The 15,660-nt window shown below is 30.5% G+C and overlaps 1 protein-coding gene across 2 annotated transcripts; it reads right to left on the bottom strand.

Moving 5' to 3' along the window:
* Window positions 1–6,017: 6,017 nt before the first annotated feature.
* Window positions 6,018–7,942, bottom strand: LOC132638513 (uncharacterized). 2 transcript variants are annotated; one of them, XM_060355365.1, is made up of 4 exons: window positions 7,810–7,942; window positions 7,161–7,298; window positions 6,974–7,078; window positions 6,018–6,903 (listed from the first exon to the last, which is right to left on the bottom strand). In XM_060355365.1, exons 2-4 carry the CDS (start codon window positions 7,284–7,286, stop codon window positions 6,499–6,501), a joined length of 636 nt encoding a protein of 211 aa, XP_060211348.1. In that variant the 5' UTR covers window positions 7,287–7,298; window positions 7,810–7,942; the 3' UTR covers window positions 6,018–6,498. The 2 variants fall into 2 exon arrangements, with proteins under 2 accessions (XP_060211348.1, XP_060211347.1); XM_060355364.1 differs by lacking the exon at window positions 7,810–7,942 and adding an exon at window positions 7,617–7,778.
* Between the last annotated feature and the right edge of the window lie 7,718 nt (window positions 7,943–15,660).

Here is a 15,660-nt window from a genome sequence, read left to right as displayed (position 1 = left end):
TTTCCTTAAGGACACACTTTGAACTAAGTGGGCTCGATTATGTTCTGAATATATTTTTTTTTTCTAACACTGTTTCTGTTCATTTGTCCATTTTCTGTAATTTACTGGTTTTTAGTTTTTACAGATTGTGTAATCTGCTTTTACTAAGTGTTTTATAGATTCAGAAACTTTATTTAGACTTATACAGATTATTTTTAAACAACATGTTGTCAATTTTTTCATCACTCCCTTTTCCTTTTTACCATTGCATATCAAAAGTTTGTTTTAAAAAAAAAAAAATACTACAACCCCCTCCCTCTCTTGTCTTATTGTCGTCTTTTTTCACACTTTAACCCCCCTTACTTTCTAAATTTTTTATTTTTCATTGTTGTTCAAGATCAGTGAAACTTTTCCTTTTTCATCTGTTTTTTGGCTCAATGTGATTGAAACTTTTGAAAAGACCCAACAAAAAAAAAAAGGGTCGAAAATGTAGTTTCAAGCAAAACGTTACCCGATGATTTTTTTTGGGATATCTGTTATTTTGTATATATTATTTGGTTGTTGCGGCTAGCATTTGGCCCGGGCTTAAAAAATGCTAGTATATATATACAAGCATATAACTATATGCCTTCCAATGTTAAGCCCGGGCCAAATAACTATATACATACTAGTATTTGGCCCGGACTTAAAATTAAAATTAAAAGTTAAATTTGTAATTATTTTTTATTTTGTTTTTCGCTTCCTTGTGACATTAAGTTATTGAAAGATTAGTTTGATTTATTCTGCAAACTCTAGTACGGGCTCAAAATCAAAATTAAAAGTAATTATTTTTTATTTTTCCCCACTCTTTATGACATTAAATTATTAAAAGATTAGTTCGATTTTTGCTGCAAACTCTTAAAAACTAAAGGCTTTCCATATATTTAAATTGCATAAAAATATTTTAAAATTGAACAAAAATTCTTTTTTTGTCCTTACTTTAGACCCTTTTTTTAACCTTCAAACAAATACATGACATAAAGTCTCTTAATTTTTAAAAACATATATCCAATATGAACTATAACATTTTCTTTCAAAAAAAAAATAGTTTGGTTCTAGAGACATCAATTAGATATGCTATATTTGTTATTAAATTTCAAATAAATAAAAATAAAATTTTATACTTTACAAATGTTTGTAGATGTTAATTCAATTAAATTATACAAAGTATGTTGAAAAGACCAAGACAATTAATTACTTTTTTTTTTGGTGAACAATTACTTTTCTTAATATAATTAGACTTTACTTTTACTTTCTAAAAATTTAAGTGATGAGAAAATGGCATTTTTTTGCTTTTGCTAGTTTAAATGGTACATTATTTTATAAAATGTATATTTTAATTATTTTCTCAAACAAAAATGAAATTTCAATGCTTCACAATTCATTTAACCAAGTTTTCCTATGCTAACAAACACTGCCTAACATATTTTTTACCCGTGTAAAAAAAAAATGATACTCAAAAAACATAAAAAATTTACTCTCTTTTGTCACAAGATGTTTGACATTACTATTGCTGGAAAACTAAAAAATGTTTCATTAACTACATATTTTTCAAAGATGTTCTCAACATTTAAACTACTCCATCAAGTTCATATTATAATTTCTTTTTATGTAAATTTTAAGTGTAAATATATATTAAGAAATATATTTATGAATTCATACCAAAAATTGAACTGAGTAACCACGTAATATGTCTTGCATTATTGTTTTTTAGATGAATGCAATATAAACTAAAACTTACATTGTTCGTTATGCATTGAAAATATAATTAAGTATGCATGCGTCATATTTTTAAAAAATTATAATACACAAAATAATATCCAAAAAAAAAAAGTTAATTTTGCTAAGCATGAACGATATGGGTAATCAACATACAAACCAAAAAAAACATCCCGATGAAAAGATTCAAATTTCAATATTGTTTACAAATGATTAGATAAAAAAAAAAATAAGTAACAATATCTAATCCAAATTAAGACCAATTTTATCTATTAAATTTTCAAAGTTTCACACTGAACAATTAAAGATCTGTTAATTAGAGAAATTTTAATTTTTTGTGCAATACATGTTTTAATTAAGGTAACTACAAATGTGGTGTATTCACTCATTCAAATTATGCATAGTGACGTGTTTTTTTTTTAATTGACATCATCACAATTCACAGTTTCTCAAGCGTTTTAAGAGGACCTTAAAATTTTCTAAATTTATCAAAGTTGGGTATGACACCTTAAATAATAAAGAAATAAAGTAGGAGTAAAAATAACCCATATGAAGAAGTTATAGTACATGTCATCACCTTCAAAAAGTTAGTCTAAGGGATTTTCTATAATAAAAAAAGGCTTAGAAATGGCGTAATATTTTTAATACACCCCATAGTGGAGGAAACAATAAAAGACAAATATTGGGGTAAATTTGGAAGAGAAAACCTTCAGTTTGCAACCTTAGTTGTAATATAACCAAGGACTCTAACTAAGTAATACAAAAAAGTTAGATTAACTCTTATTAGATATAGTAATATATTAGAGTTTTTCCTTGCAAAGAAGAAGAAGCGGGTGCATGCAGTGGTGGGGAATGCAGCCATGTTGGTATGTTGCTTTTTTTTTTTTTTTTAATTCCTTGGGTATTTTTATTTAATTTTAAGTTTTTTAATGAGATGTGTCACAATTTCATCGATACGTGGTATATACTTATTTTTAAAAGTAATAAAATATTAATTAGAACACAGACATTTCGTGAAATATTTGGTATATGCAAAAAGGTTTTTCGTAAAAGAAATATATATAAAAGAAATTTCGTATCTCAAGGGGTAAACTATATATAACCATTTTTTATTCTATTCCTATGCAATATACATCCCCTTTCACAGACCCCATATTTTCATACATGCATATGCAATTTTTCAGGTTTATTCTCTTTTTGTAAGTTTTATTAATTAATCCATAGCTTCTCATTTTGTAAGTTTTATTCAAACCGAATTGGAATTATTTTTCAATTGCTTTTGAGACATGCATCATGCCAACGTGGGATAAGATCGTCTACTTGAACTTTTCCTTTAGCTTTGCTCCACAAGATTAACATAAATATATGGAATTTTGGCAACAAAAAGGCATGAAGATCACGTGAGACGTGCATGGAAATAACACAAGAATTGATATAATAATATAACAATATTGTGTTGCTTCCTTGTTTCATTGATTCCAAATCACTTTGATTGCTCAACTAACCTATTTTTTCTTATAAACCAAATATATTCCCACCTCTTACCGCGTTTTTATTTTATATTTTTTTCTGAATAAAGGAAAAGAGAAATGACGAGTTGAGTAATAATCATACCTTACAATGTAGGAGAAATAATAGAAGCATCATGATTCAATTCTCTTCAATCCCTATCTTCTGTCTATAACACCACTTAATTACGTCTTGTTTAATTTAACCCTTTTTTGTTCTTTTCGACTAATAGTTTTCTTTATTAATTTCATTGTTTCAATTTACAAGTATAGATAATTCATCGTCCAAATAATTGCACTCGTCAATGAGATGGCTTTCACCGTTGTTATTTTTTAAATATATAAGAGGTTACTTATATTGAGTGAAATCAAGACTCACATTAGTGCAAAGGATTCTAGAAGATTTGTCGGGATGTAGTGATAGAGTTATGATGTAATTTAATTAGATACAAAAGACAATCTTGATTGATTTCCTTCCATCCTCTAATACGGTATCTATCCCCACCCTTATAGTTCCTATCTCTTCTTATGTAGTACTATTTTTTTAAAATATTTATAAATACTTTTGATATAATATTTTGTCAAACATCAAAAACTAAGTAAGAAAATCACTTATTTATGAGGAAAATAATTTTCATGGAATTTAACTCTTCTTCCTTCTTGTATTTTACCAACGAGGGACAAACTTCTTTTCTCTCAAATACTAAGTCATCAAACACTAAAAGCCTGTTTGGACTTTGGATTAGCTGATCAAGTAGTTGATAATTAAGCATTAAATGTTGAAAAGCACTTTTAGATACTAAAGCTAATTTTATAAATAAGTAATTACGTGTTTGTATAAAAGTGTTGAAACTAATAATAAACAATTTATGTGTTTGGTTAAAAGATATTGATAAACACTTTTTCTATTGAATCACCGAAATGTCCTCAAAGCTATTGCGAAATTATATTTTAAAGTATTTTTCATTAAAAAAAAAGGACGAATATTATTAACAGTTATGTTTTAGGAAGTATATTTTGAAATTACAAAAGATATTACAAATTATAAAATCGTAAAAAGCTTAGCCAAACAAAAAGTGCTTATAAGCTGTAAAAATAATTAAGTTGGGTTGACCAACTTATAGATTATGACTAATTTTGGCTTATAAGCACTTAACTTATAAATATTTTTGTGTCTATCAAACACATAGATAAGCCAAAAAATATTTATATAAAAGCTAATTTGACCAACTTATATGCTTAGCCAAATACCTTTAAGTCCTTAACTAATATAATTAACAATCCCCCTCTAGCTTCCTCGTTAAACCTTTAATTAGAAGCGAATTGAATTAGTTTCTAATTTACTCACAAGTCATTTAGAATTCAAACTTGCAACTCATTATTTCATATTGCACTTTGCAACTTTTACTTCTCTTAAAGGAAAACTAATAAGTTCATGTTTTTAGGCGTAATCTGAGAGGGCAGAAGGGGACAACATGAAATACACCAGCATGAAACTTTTATATATGCGAGATATAGTTAGTGTGATATCTTGAGTGTACTTATTTTAAAAAGATTAATACCAAACATGAAGTTTTGGAAATCAAAACAGTACTATTACGGTACTATATATTACTTATTACTTCTAGAAAACGTAGAACAACTTTCACATCTTCTTCTTCATTATAGTGCTAATTATGGCGTTTAAAGTTCAGAGCATCTACCACACCATATGTATAGCAATTAGTCATACTATCATTTTTTATTTTTATTTTTGTGTATGTCCCATTAGAACGATATAAGCGTGTTTGCTCCCTTTTTTCAGCAAAATAATCTTAGCTTACGTTATATTTTTTTCAGTTGGTAGGGAGTATTATGATACTTTTCTATCTATATTAAGAAACAAGTTAACATAAAATCTCTTATTTTCTTCTTATTGATTTCATATAGTCAGAGAAATATCATTTATATTTAAACCACAAATTCAAAATCTTTTTTCTTTTTAATCAAAATCGAGCTTAGTAAAAAATCTTCACATGTAATGGAACGGTGGAAATATTTATTTAGAGGACTATTATAATACTCCTATCTGATAACTAAGGGCGGATGGCAAAACAATTGGCTGCTAAAAGCTTAACACTTTGACTACGAAAATAGACTTCCAAAAAAAAGCACATTGCTTTTGATGAAAGAAACATTAGTTTATTACTACTAACAAGTAACATATTGCTTAAGCCATCAAAGTCAAAATATTCTTGGCCCATTTGCTTAATGCTTTGGCACTTTGTTCTTTGCATGGAATCATTACAAACAATGTTCTTTGCATGGTTTTTTGAAAATTTTGTATTATAAATATGATTTTCCCTCTCACATTCTTATCGAATCAGCTTACTTGGGAAAGTAAAACTCGTGGAGAAAAACATGTTCTCATTGAAACGCTGGAAAGTCTCATAATTGTTCTATGTGAGAACACTACTACTATTATCTTTTATTTTCTCACTGATTCAATCAAAATATCTGCGGAAATAGCCACGAAATATTTTTAGTGGGAAAATAGTAATTTTTTTATGAGAAACTTACATAAACAACTACTTTTTATAAGCTCCTAAAATAATATAGCTATAAGTTTGCAATTTACAAATCATAGCTACATTTTAAGTGACCCGCGCGTAGAGGAACACATGTATCCTAAAACAGAGTAGAGTAAAAATAGGCATTATATTTGGAACAGAATATAATTAAAAAGGGAAGCCAAATTAAATCTACCATAATTCACACGTAATAGTTGTTCTTCCATAATTGAGCATGACTCTCTCTCTCCTTATTATTCCATTCGAACATTTTTGAATTCAAGATTCAAAAAACAAAAAAGTGAAAACAGAGGATAGTGAATATCAGCTGTGAATTATGTCAATTATCGGATTCGAACTTTCAAAAGCTGATACAAATTCACTCGATAATTCCAGAACGAGTTTATATAGAGCGTATTAGTGAATATCAGCTGTGAATTTCGATTTTCGATTAGGTATGTTTGAATTTTGGAGTGATTTATTTGGTATTAGTTTTCGAATATAAATACTCTATTTGAAAAATCGACTGCGGGTGTTATCAAATCTTTTTTCTGTATTTCGAAACGAAAAATGGCTAGCATAACAGCTTTGATCCGACACTCAGGATTTGGAACGACTAGAATTGTTTTGTGAATTTCAAACTAGATGCAATTGTGTTCAAAGATTATTGCTCATATGATGATTTGGTTGCAACAATTGCGAATCTATTGCAAGTAGATACTAGCATAAAAAACATAATGGAATGTATCACGCGGCATATTGATGGGATCTTCTACAAAGGGATGCTTCTTTTTAAACATACACGGCCCAGGTGATACACTAGAAGTACCTGTTGGGCAGTAATTGGTCATGAAGGGAGATATTTGGTGTTTACTAGGTTTCCTAGCTCGAGCAACAGATGGATGCACGATGATTCTTGTTTCACCAATTTGGCTTGGTAGCATCTCGTCAGGCAATAAAAACTCAGATAAAGGTTGCACATTCTCGTTGGGTTTGGGTGGCGTCTTTATATTTGAATAACCGACGCGGTCCCCCACTTCTTTTTCAACAACATCTTGTGGAAACACTACTGCGAGAGGTATCTCTGATAGAACCTTTGCTACCATTCCCTAAATAGAATATGAGACTTCATTACATATGAACGTCTCTTGTAGAATATTTAAAGGAAAACTAATATACCTCTATGGAGTTGACATATTCATCCTTTTGTATGCCAGTTGTAGCCCCATATACAACATCGGGCACATTGATAGTTGTATCAGCAGGGTGCTGAACTCCGACCTTCTACAAAAAATAATTGAATGCACATGCATAATTATACTCTATAAAAGGTTTTTAATACAATTTAATATTTCATTGAAAGTACCTCTGATTGCCTATGTTCTGCGGAGATATCACCTCCATCCTGAATCTCTTCAGTTGAAGCCTTTAGTGTATCCCCGCTCTCATTGCCATAGGTCACTCCAATATCTGGCATCTCACCAGATGACATGGTTGCAACACCCTTGATTTTAAAAAAGGTTTAAGAAAACAAATAATCAAAATACAGCTAAATCAAAAGATGAAATATATGAATACAGTTAACTACTTGATGTAAATACATACACATAACAAAGAAATACACATACAAAAATGATATTCGATGCAGATAAAATTCAGTCATTACAGAAGACATAAGATGATATATACATCTAAATACTGAAATGTTGTATCATCTTACTACGCCTCTCAGCAACAATATTTGCAGTGGAGCCTGCAATTACATCTTGTTGTTGAGTAATTCCTAAAGAGAAATTAGGCTCATCGAATAAATTGTGTGTACCTCGAGTAACCCTGATTGGAGTTTTTCCTCCATCCATTAAAATCTATAAATGAAGTTTCTTCCAAAAACCCTAACAATGGCGACTTGTAATCAATGAAATTGTATGAATGGCGGATGTGTAAACAATGAAATTGAAGAAGATTTAAGTAAGTACACGTATAGATCAATCTATAAACCACCCAAAATCACTTACCTATATATTTGTGGGGATACACAATTAAGGTAGAGCTAATCGTGTAAATATTGATGAGAGAGGAAACGGCGAGTATTGTGGTAACGATTAGTGAAGATGGGAGAGAAAATTATTTAAAAACGGAAGACTTTTGGGGATAATGGGATATGGAGCGTGTATTTCGCTTGGTTTCTTCAAGTAACCGTATGTTATTAGACTAGTTACGATGTGTAATTTAGGAACATATTTTAGCTACGAAAAATAAATAAAATTAAAGATAGTTATTATTCATAAATAGGTCTTAGAGATAGCTATGACAAGTAAATTTTCTTTTTTATTTTATTTTTTATAGTGGGCTAAAAAAAGGGATGTGTACCTTTAAATCGTTAAAAATAAAAATTCTTTCATTTTAAAAAGAAAAGAGGGTAAAAGACCGAACACGAATTAGGGTAGTTGCAACAATGCAACTGCCCACTTCAAATAAAAGATTTGGTTCTCCCTCGATCACAAAAATATCTTTCCAGGATAACTTCTTAAACCCAATCAAAATCTTGATTGAATACACCTTTTGAAAAGCTTTTGAGCGATTTTAGAATCGTGAACTCTATAATCGTATTATTATTATTACGGAAAAAGTTCAAATATGTCATTGAACTATTAGAAATGACTCATTTATGCCACTCGTCAATAGTTTGGCTCATTTATGCCATCGAACTATCGGAAATGACTCATTTATGCTACTCATCAATAGTTTGGCTCATTTATGCCATCGCCGTTACCAAAATTACTCATCCATGTCATTTTTCATTAATGCCGGTTTTACAATACCAGATATGACACGTGGCCTCCAAGTAGATTATGGTTGTGGGTAGGTCGGCGTATGGGTCGGATTTTTTATTAATTTGGGATTTAAAATTGGGTTGGTTTAATTAAACGACTTAGACCTCTAATTGGAGGCCAAGTAACATATCTGGTATTGTAAAACTGGTGTTACTGAAAAATGGCATGGATGAGTCATTTTGGTAACGGACGATGACATAAATGAGTCAAACTATTGATGAGTGGCATAAATGAGTCATTTCCGATAGTTCGATGGCATATTTGAGCCTTTTCCGTTATTATTATTATTATTATTATTATTATTATTATTAGTTGTTAGTTTTAATTGTTTGATATTCAGAACTCACAAACTCAACTAATTTGAATTCGCATTAAGTAAGATTTATTAAAGAGGTAATCGTTTCCTATCAAAAATTTCTCCATGTATTTGAACACGTAATATTATTCATGGTGCTCATCATCTTAATTGTTTAATCATAAAAAAAAAAAATGATTTAGTTACAAAAAAACATAAATCTCATCAAAATGTCCAATTTGACCAGTGAAAGTTAACTAAAACAAACGAAAAAAAAGAAGATTAAAACAGATGGAAAATACCAATATCCACCTTGCAAGTCACCCGGCATGTAGATATTATATATCCACTAAAAGAGAAACCAAAACTAGGGGCTGGTTTAGATGGAATGGAAACTGAACAGAGAAGCTTGCCTAAAAAATACCACACTTGCCAATTGCACATGTATGACCTTCCTTCTTGTCACTTGGTTCTAAACCTGGCAACCGGTCCAGTTTTACCGGTTCAAACCGGTAACCGGAACCGGTGGAACCGATTAACCGGTTTCAGTTAACTGTTTAAAACATACCGGTCCGATTTTAATTTTTTGGGATCGGAACCGATTAAACCGGAATCGGACCGGTTAAACCGGTCAAAATTAAATTATTATTTATTTTTAATAATTTTCAAAAAAAAAATCCAAGTGGCATTACCATAAACCATATCTCATCTATAATAAAAGGTCAATAATTCTTTTGTTTTAATTTCTTTATTAAATATTATCCCTTGGAATTTTAACTAATTCCACCAAATATTAATTATTAAAAGCCTTTTTCTAATTTGGCTCTTTTGTGGAAATTCAAAACAATTTCTAAACGCGTTAAGATCCAAATGTAAAAGGAATATACTCCTAAATACAAGGAATACAAACTAACTAAACTACCTAAATCAAGGATCCTATTAAATTGAACTAGTATCAGTATCCGCGCGAAGTTGACATTAAAGAAAATTAATTATAATTTTTTTAATCTTATTTGCTTAAACATATTAAATTATTATTATTATTACACAACTTACTTTTGTAATATTAAAATATTTCTTTTCATTTTAGCTATGATAACCTACAGGCTGCAATATTGGTTTAGCGGACAATTAGCAGAAGATCATCATGTAACATTTTTAGCTGGCAAATTATTCCACAAATATTAAATTAAAGATGACATTCAGAAGTGAATTCAATTGAAATATATACTAATTTATTAAAATGTTATAAATTCCATTCTCTATCCAAAATTTGAGAATATTCGCATTTAATTAGGATGAGAATTATCGCCATAATAACTGTTGTTATATGAATATGCTAGTAATGTGAAATTGCAATGACGAAAATATCCAAGAAAAGTTTTTGAAATGTTAATAATGGAAATTAGTATTTTATATTATTTGATAATAATATATAACTTATATTAGAAAATATAATTGTTTGAAAAAGGATTTTTCTTTCATCATGAAAATACAGTCTGGATGTTTCCTTCTTCATATTTTCAATATTATCAAAATATATATATCTATATACGAAGCAACCAACCTATTTTTTCAGGGAGCAATAGTTTGCACTTTTATGATGGAAATGTTCTCTTCATAACACTATTTTGAAACTCTTGTGATCAAAATACTTTACTTTTTTACTTAATTGGTGAATTCAAAACAGCATGATCTAGAACGTACTTGTTTCTCGACATTGTCATAAAATGCTTCATAATTTTAAGACAAAAAAAAATAAAACTAAAGAAATCTTTAAAGGAAAAGTCATGAAGATTACCAATATTTACTAAAATTATGCAATGATTATAACAGAGGAAAAGTTTTTATTTTTTGGTTTGGTCAATTTGTACTCTTAGTCTTTTCCCATTTGAATCCCTAGAACAACAAAATTTTAAATATAAATCACCAAATAATAAAACCATTTATAAATAAAAAATATATTTAAGAATGTGGAAAGATACAACTTTCTACTTAGAAAAATGATTTCTTTTATGCAAATAAAACAGTCATGAGGATTAACGTTGAATATATTGACCAACATCCAGATATTCATAACACTTTCAAATTTGAATCAAATTAATAACGTTTATAATGAACTATAAGTAATAAACAAATATATGTCTTTGAGGTTGTTAACTTGTTGTACCTCACTAATATTTTGATGATTCTTCATTTGTAGTTATTGTACAGTAATATGTATATCAATCTTCATACAATTACATAAGTAAAAGAATGTTCACAGAAAAATAACTAAAGACAGATGAGAAGAAATGTGCATCTTTCACCATTTCATGTTTTGCTGCATATATATATCTTTCACCACAAATTATAAAATTTTCTTGTGAATTATGCCGATACCTAGTATTTAAAAAGTGATTTAAAATTCAGAGTTTAATACAATTTTATATAAGGTAGAGTTTGATTTTCTAAGGGGTGATATTGAAAAGGCTTACAAATAAATCACCTTTAGTGCCACCCTACGAAATTATACATAAGATTTTCACCTTATACCACCATTTGTTGTTGTTGGCCCATTTCATCCTGCTAGAGCAAGGTGAATTGGTAGTATGGTCTTCTTTCTAAAAGGTCTGCTAAATCTCTTTTGATAATTGGTCTTCTCTTCTTTCTAGTTCAATCCTACAAAATCACACCATTTTTATTAATCAAGATAAGTTCATAAAATAAGGATGCACAAAGAAAACTCATTGTCCAATAAAATAAGGATGCACAAAGAAAATACATGAATCCCATTGTCCAATCAAGAATCTACCGTGATTAGACTAACATATACCACACAATAAATAAACTATCAACACAATGCAGGACTGAGAGATGAGAAAAACTGCATATATTTCATTCCATTATGTGATTTAATTTATATAAGTGTACTGACGTGCTTTTGAAATTTAAATACACTGCTATATAAGTCAAGTTTAAATTTTGAAACCTCAGCTCAAGTATTCTTATTAGAATATGTTTTTTACATAGAAAGAAAGACATGAAAGGAAATTAGTATTTATTATATAATATTAGTCCACCAAATTCGTGTAATTTGTATATTTGTTTGTGCTACCCCTACTATATGCTTAAAGAAAACAAACAGAATAATTAAAAAAAAAATGTAGACGTGATGAATTACAAAATATGGCTTTGATGAGATCATAATTTTGGTAAGTGTAATTGCTTATCAACTTAATATGTTAAAGTCCTACAATTACTCCCTTTGAACGTGGGATCTTATTTCAAGATGAATGTCCCATTAAAATAGGTTAGCATATATTAATTTGAACTACCAATATTTTTATTATTCTGATCGCTTATCTATTTCGTATATTTCTCCAATCAATATCCACCGAAATAGGTAGTGCATATTAGCTTTAAATAATGTTAACTAATAATATTTTTGAAAAACTAGTACAAATATAATCAAACAAATAGAATTTTTAAATGTTGCCGATGGTTTGTTATTAATTTTGGTAACACAATATTTGGACTGAAATTGACAAAAAAATCCTTTTAAGTTTATATATCACATACACCTAATTGTAGTACGTTTTCTTGCATTATAAAGATCTAGAAAGTCAAAGTAGTATACTTATAGTAAATTATTATTATTATTATTATTATTATTATTATTATTATTATTATTATTATTATTATTATTATAATATGTTGATAATATCCAATGTTCCATATGATAATATTTGCATTTCAAATATTATAATTTCCTTATAAGGATTGATATTGTAGAATATTTTTTGTCATTAGATATTATTTCTTATGGTAGTATTTGAACTACAAAAACTATAATTTCCATATAAGGAATAACATCATAAGAGAATATTTTTTAAAATTATAAGACATTATTCCTTATATGGTAATATTTGGAGTGTAATTAATAATCTCTTTTTAAATTTAATGCAAATATAATTTGTTGTCAAGTGGCTTATTCATATTACGCCACTTAACTTTAGAGGTGTCAATATCGGCTGACCCAGCCCAACCCAACCCAGCCCTAAAGGGCCAAAGAATTCAATGGGCTAAGACGGGCTGACCCTTTTAATTGAAGGGCCTGCAAAATGGTAGCCCAACCCAGCCCTAAGCGGGCCACGGGCTAGGATGGGCCAGCCTTTTAAGTTTTTTCTTCTTCCGAAATAACATTTTCTAAGTGATTTTTGGTACAATTTGAAAATGAAACTTTTGTAATATGAAATAGAATCTTCTACAACCCATTCTTGCGCAAATTCATATCATAGAAGAAAAAAATTTAAGAGAACAAATATAAATTATTATTTTTTATCTCTAATTCAGATCATGTTCAAAAGAAATTAAACATAATATAAATTCTAAGACTAAAAAGTATTACTCTAGTTTCTAATTTACTACTTAGTAGTAAGTACATTCTTTTTTTCTCATTACTTTTTATCTTTTTGTTTAATTTACTTATATTGTTTTTTAAATTAATTAATTTATTATTCTTTTCTGGTCTCAAGGGCTGGCCTCAGCCCAACCCTTGAGGCCGGCGGGCCAAGAGAGGCTGGGCTTTTGAGCCTCACTTCTATATGGGCTAAAGAAATCCTAGCCCAACCCTACTTAAATAAAGAGTTGGGTTGGGCCAGCTTCGCGGGCCAAGCCCATATTGACAGCTCTACTTAACTTAATATCAAGCTAGACTACCCTCTTTATATATATATATATATGGATGTTTTAAGGAAGTGGTCGTTGGTTCGGATTTTTTAAAGACCATACCAAACCAATTGTATCGGATTTTTAAATCGACAAACCAAACCAACAAAAGTCGGGCTTTTCAACCTCGGGTTTTCTCAGCTTTTCGGGTTGCTCGGGTTTTTCGAGTTTTTAAGTCTTCATACAAAATATATAACTTGTACTTCAAATATTTCTTTAGTCCTAATACGATACGACTATCTAATTAAGATATTTATTAAGAAAATAACACAAAATACGAGATGAGAGATGACATTGTACTAAAATATTCAACAACAAAAAAAAGTAATGAAATTGCATAAAATAAAATGATCATAATCTAAAAGTACTAAGTCATGTGATAACGTTCAAATCCACTCCTCAAATAGAAAGTGTACACGGTCGTCGCAATATAATTTACTCAACTATGAGTCGTGGTCGAATCCTACAAAGAACAATATAAAGGCGATTAAGAAAGTTAAGGATTTATCACCAAGTAAGCTAAGCCAAACACTTTTTCAATATTTGATTTTTGATTTAAAAACTAACAAAGATAAAATTAACCTAGAATGCAAGTAAAATGATCAATGGTCATAAGCATGGATACAAGGGAAATTATCTCTCAAATAACGATCCAATGTATTTTGCGATTTTACAACTAAGAGTGAGTTTATGTTAATAGATAATGGTTTCTAATCTCATTGAAAGTCTTCCAACCAAATCAATGAATTTCACTCTAAACTTTGTCAAGCCTTAGAGTGTGATATTGTCACGACCCAACCCCGTGGGCCGCGACTGGTACCCTAGATGGGTACCCGTACATACCTATCTGACCGAATTTCGTATCGTACAGATTATTATTATTTTTTTTTCAAACGGATATTACAGAAGTAGGCCGATACAGATACGGCACGCGCGCAAACATATATATATATATACCTGAACATGCAGACATTTACAGATAAGCCGATAAGGCTAACATACAGACGAAACCCGTAACCCACACATCTATCTACAGGCCTCTACAGACATACAGAATCATATGACGGGACAGGGCCCCGCCGTACCCAGAATTTCCATACATACAGAACATACGGAAAACAGAAGATATATACCAAAAGTGTATGCTCCGGATCAAAGGAGCTCTTCAAAACAGCTGAATAAGAACCCTACGCTGGCGGCGTATCACCTGGTGCGTCTGTACCTGCGGGCATGTAGCGCAGCCCCCGAAGAACCGGGGGTCAGTACAAAAATGTAACGAGTATGTAAAGCAGAAATATATCAAACATAATCATGATCTGGACCGGAAGCGCAGAAATATAATAAACAGGCTCATAAGCCGGACAGACAGAGTCATAGTCCCGACAGACGGACAGAATCATGGTCCAGACAGACAAAATCAGAATTCCTACGGACATACAGAATCGGAATCCGGACGGACAGACAGAATCATAACCAGTCGGACAGATAATCCGGACGGACAGACAGAATCATAACCAGTCGGACAGATAATCCGGACGGACAGACAAAATCGTATATAGGGTACAGGAACGTGGTCGCCACTCCTGCCATTGGCACCACAACACAACATATATCAGAAATTCTTCTCCGATCTCCGTCATACATCATAACATAACCACGGTACTCGGGGGCGGACAGATAACACGGCACCCCGAGCCCGGACACATCATACTTCATAATATATCCTCGGTAACCGGGGACGGACATATACCACAGTACCCCGGAACCGGACACATCATACTTCAAATTTCACATATGGGGCTCGGCGGCCCATCCGCTCGATATACATACCGGCCCGGGATTCGGTGAAAGGAATCATAGCACATGCACGAACTGATTAATGAAAAACCACATACGTACAGATCGTCGTACAGATTCAACGGAACAGAAATAGGCCAACTGGCAGATCGATTCAAAGTATTCAGATAGTTTTCAAACTACGCGCCTACACGTCACTTGGGGAGGTACGACAGATCATAACCCGAACT

The sequence above is a fragment of the Lycium barbarum genome, chromosome 4, assembly GCF_019175385.1.
Source record: "Lycium barbarum isolate Lr01 chromosome 4, ASM1917538v2, whole genome shotgun sequence".
Lineage (NCBI taxonomy): Eukaryota > Viridiplantae > Streptophyta > Magnoliopsida > Solanales > Solanaceae > Lycium > Lycium barbarum.
The sequence above is the reverse complement of the archived record's forward strand: the minus strand, read 5'-3'. Positions and strand labels throughout refer to the sequence as shown.

What these genes read in the sequence shown, in the direction of transcription:
- LOC132638513 (XM_060355364.1), bottom strand. Translation starts at nt 7,649, where the DNA reads ATGGAGGAAAAACTCCAATCAGGGTTACTCGAG. An exon ending in CAGAACATAGGCAATCAGAG is followed by an intron (nt 7,079 to 7,160) that starts GTACTTTCAATG and finishes TATTTTTTGTAG; the next exon opens with AAGGTCGGAGTTCAGCACCC. An exon ending in AATATGTCAACTCCATAGAG is followed by an intron (nt 6,904 to 6,973) that starts GTATATTAGTTT and finishes TATTCTATTTAG; the next exon opens with GGAATGGTAGCAAAGGTTCT.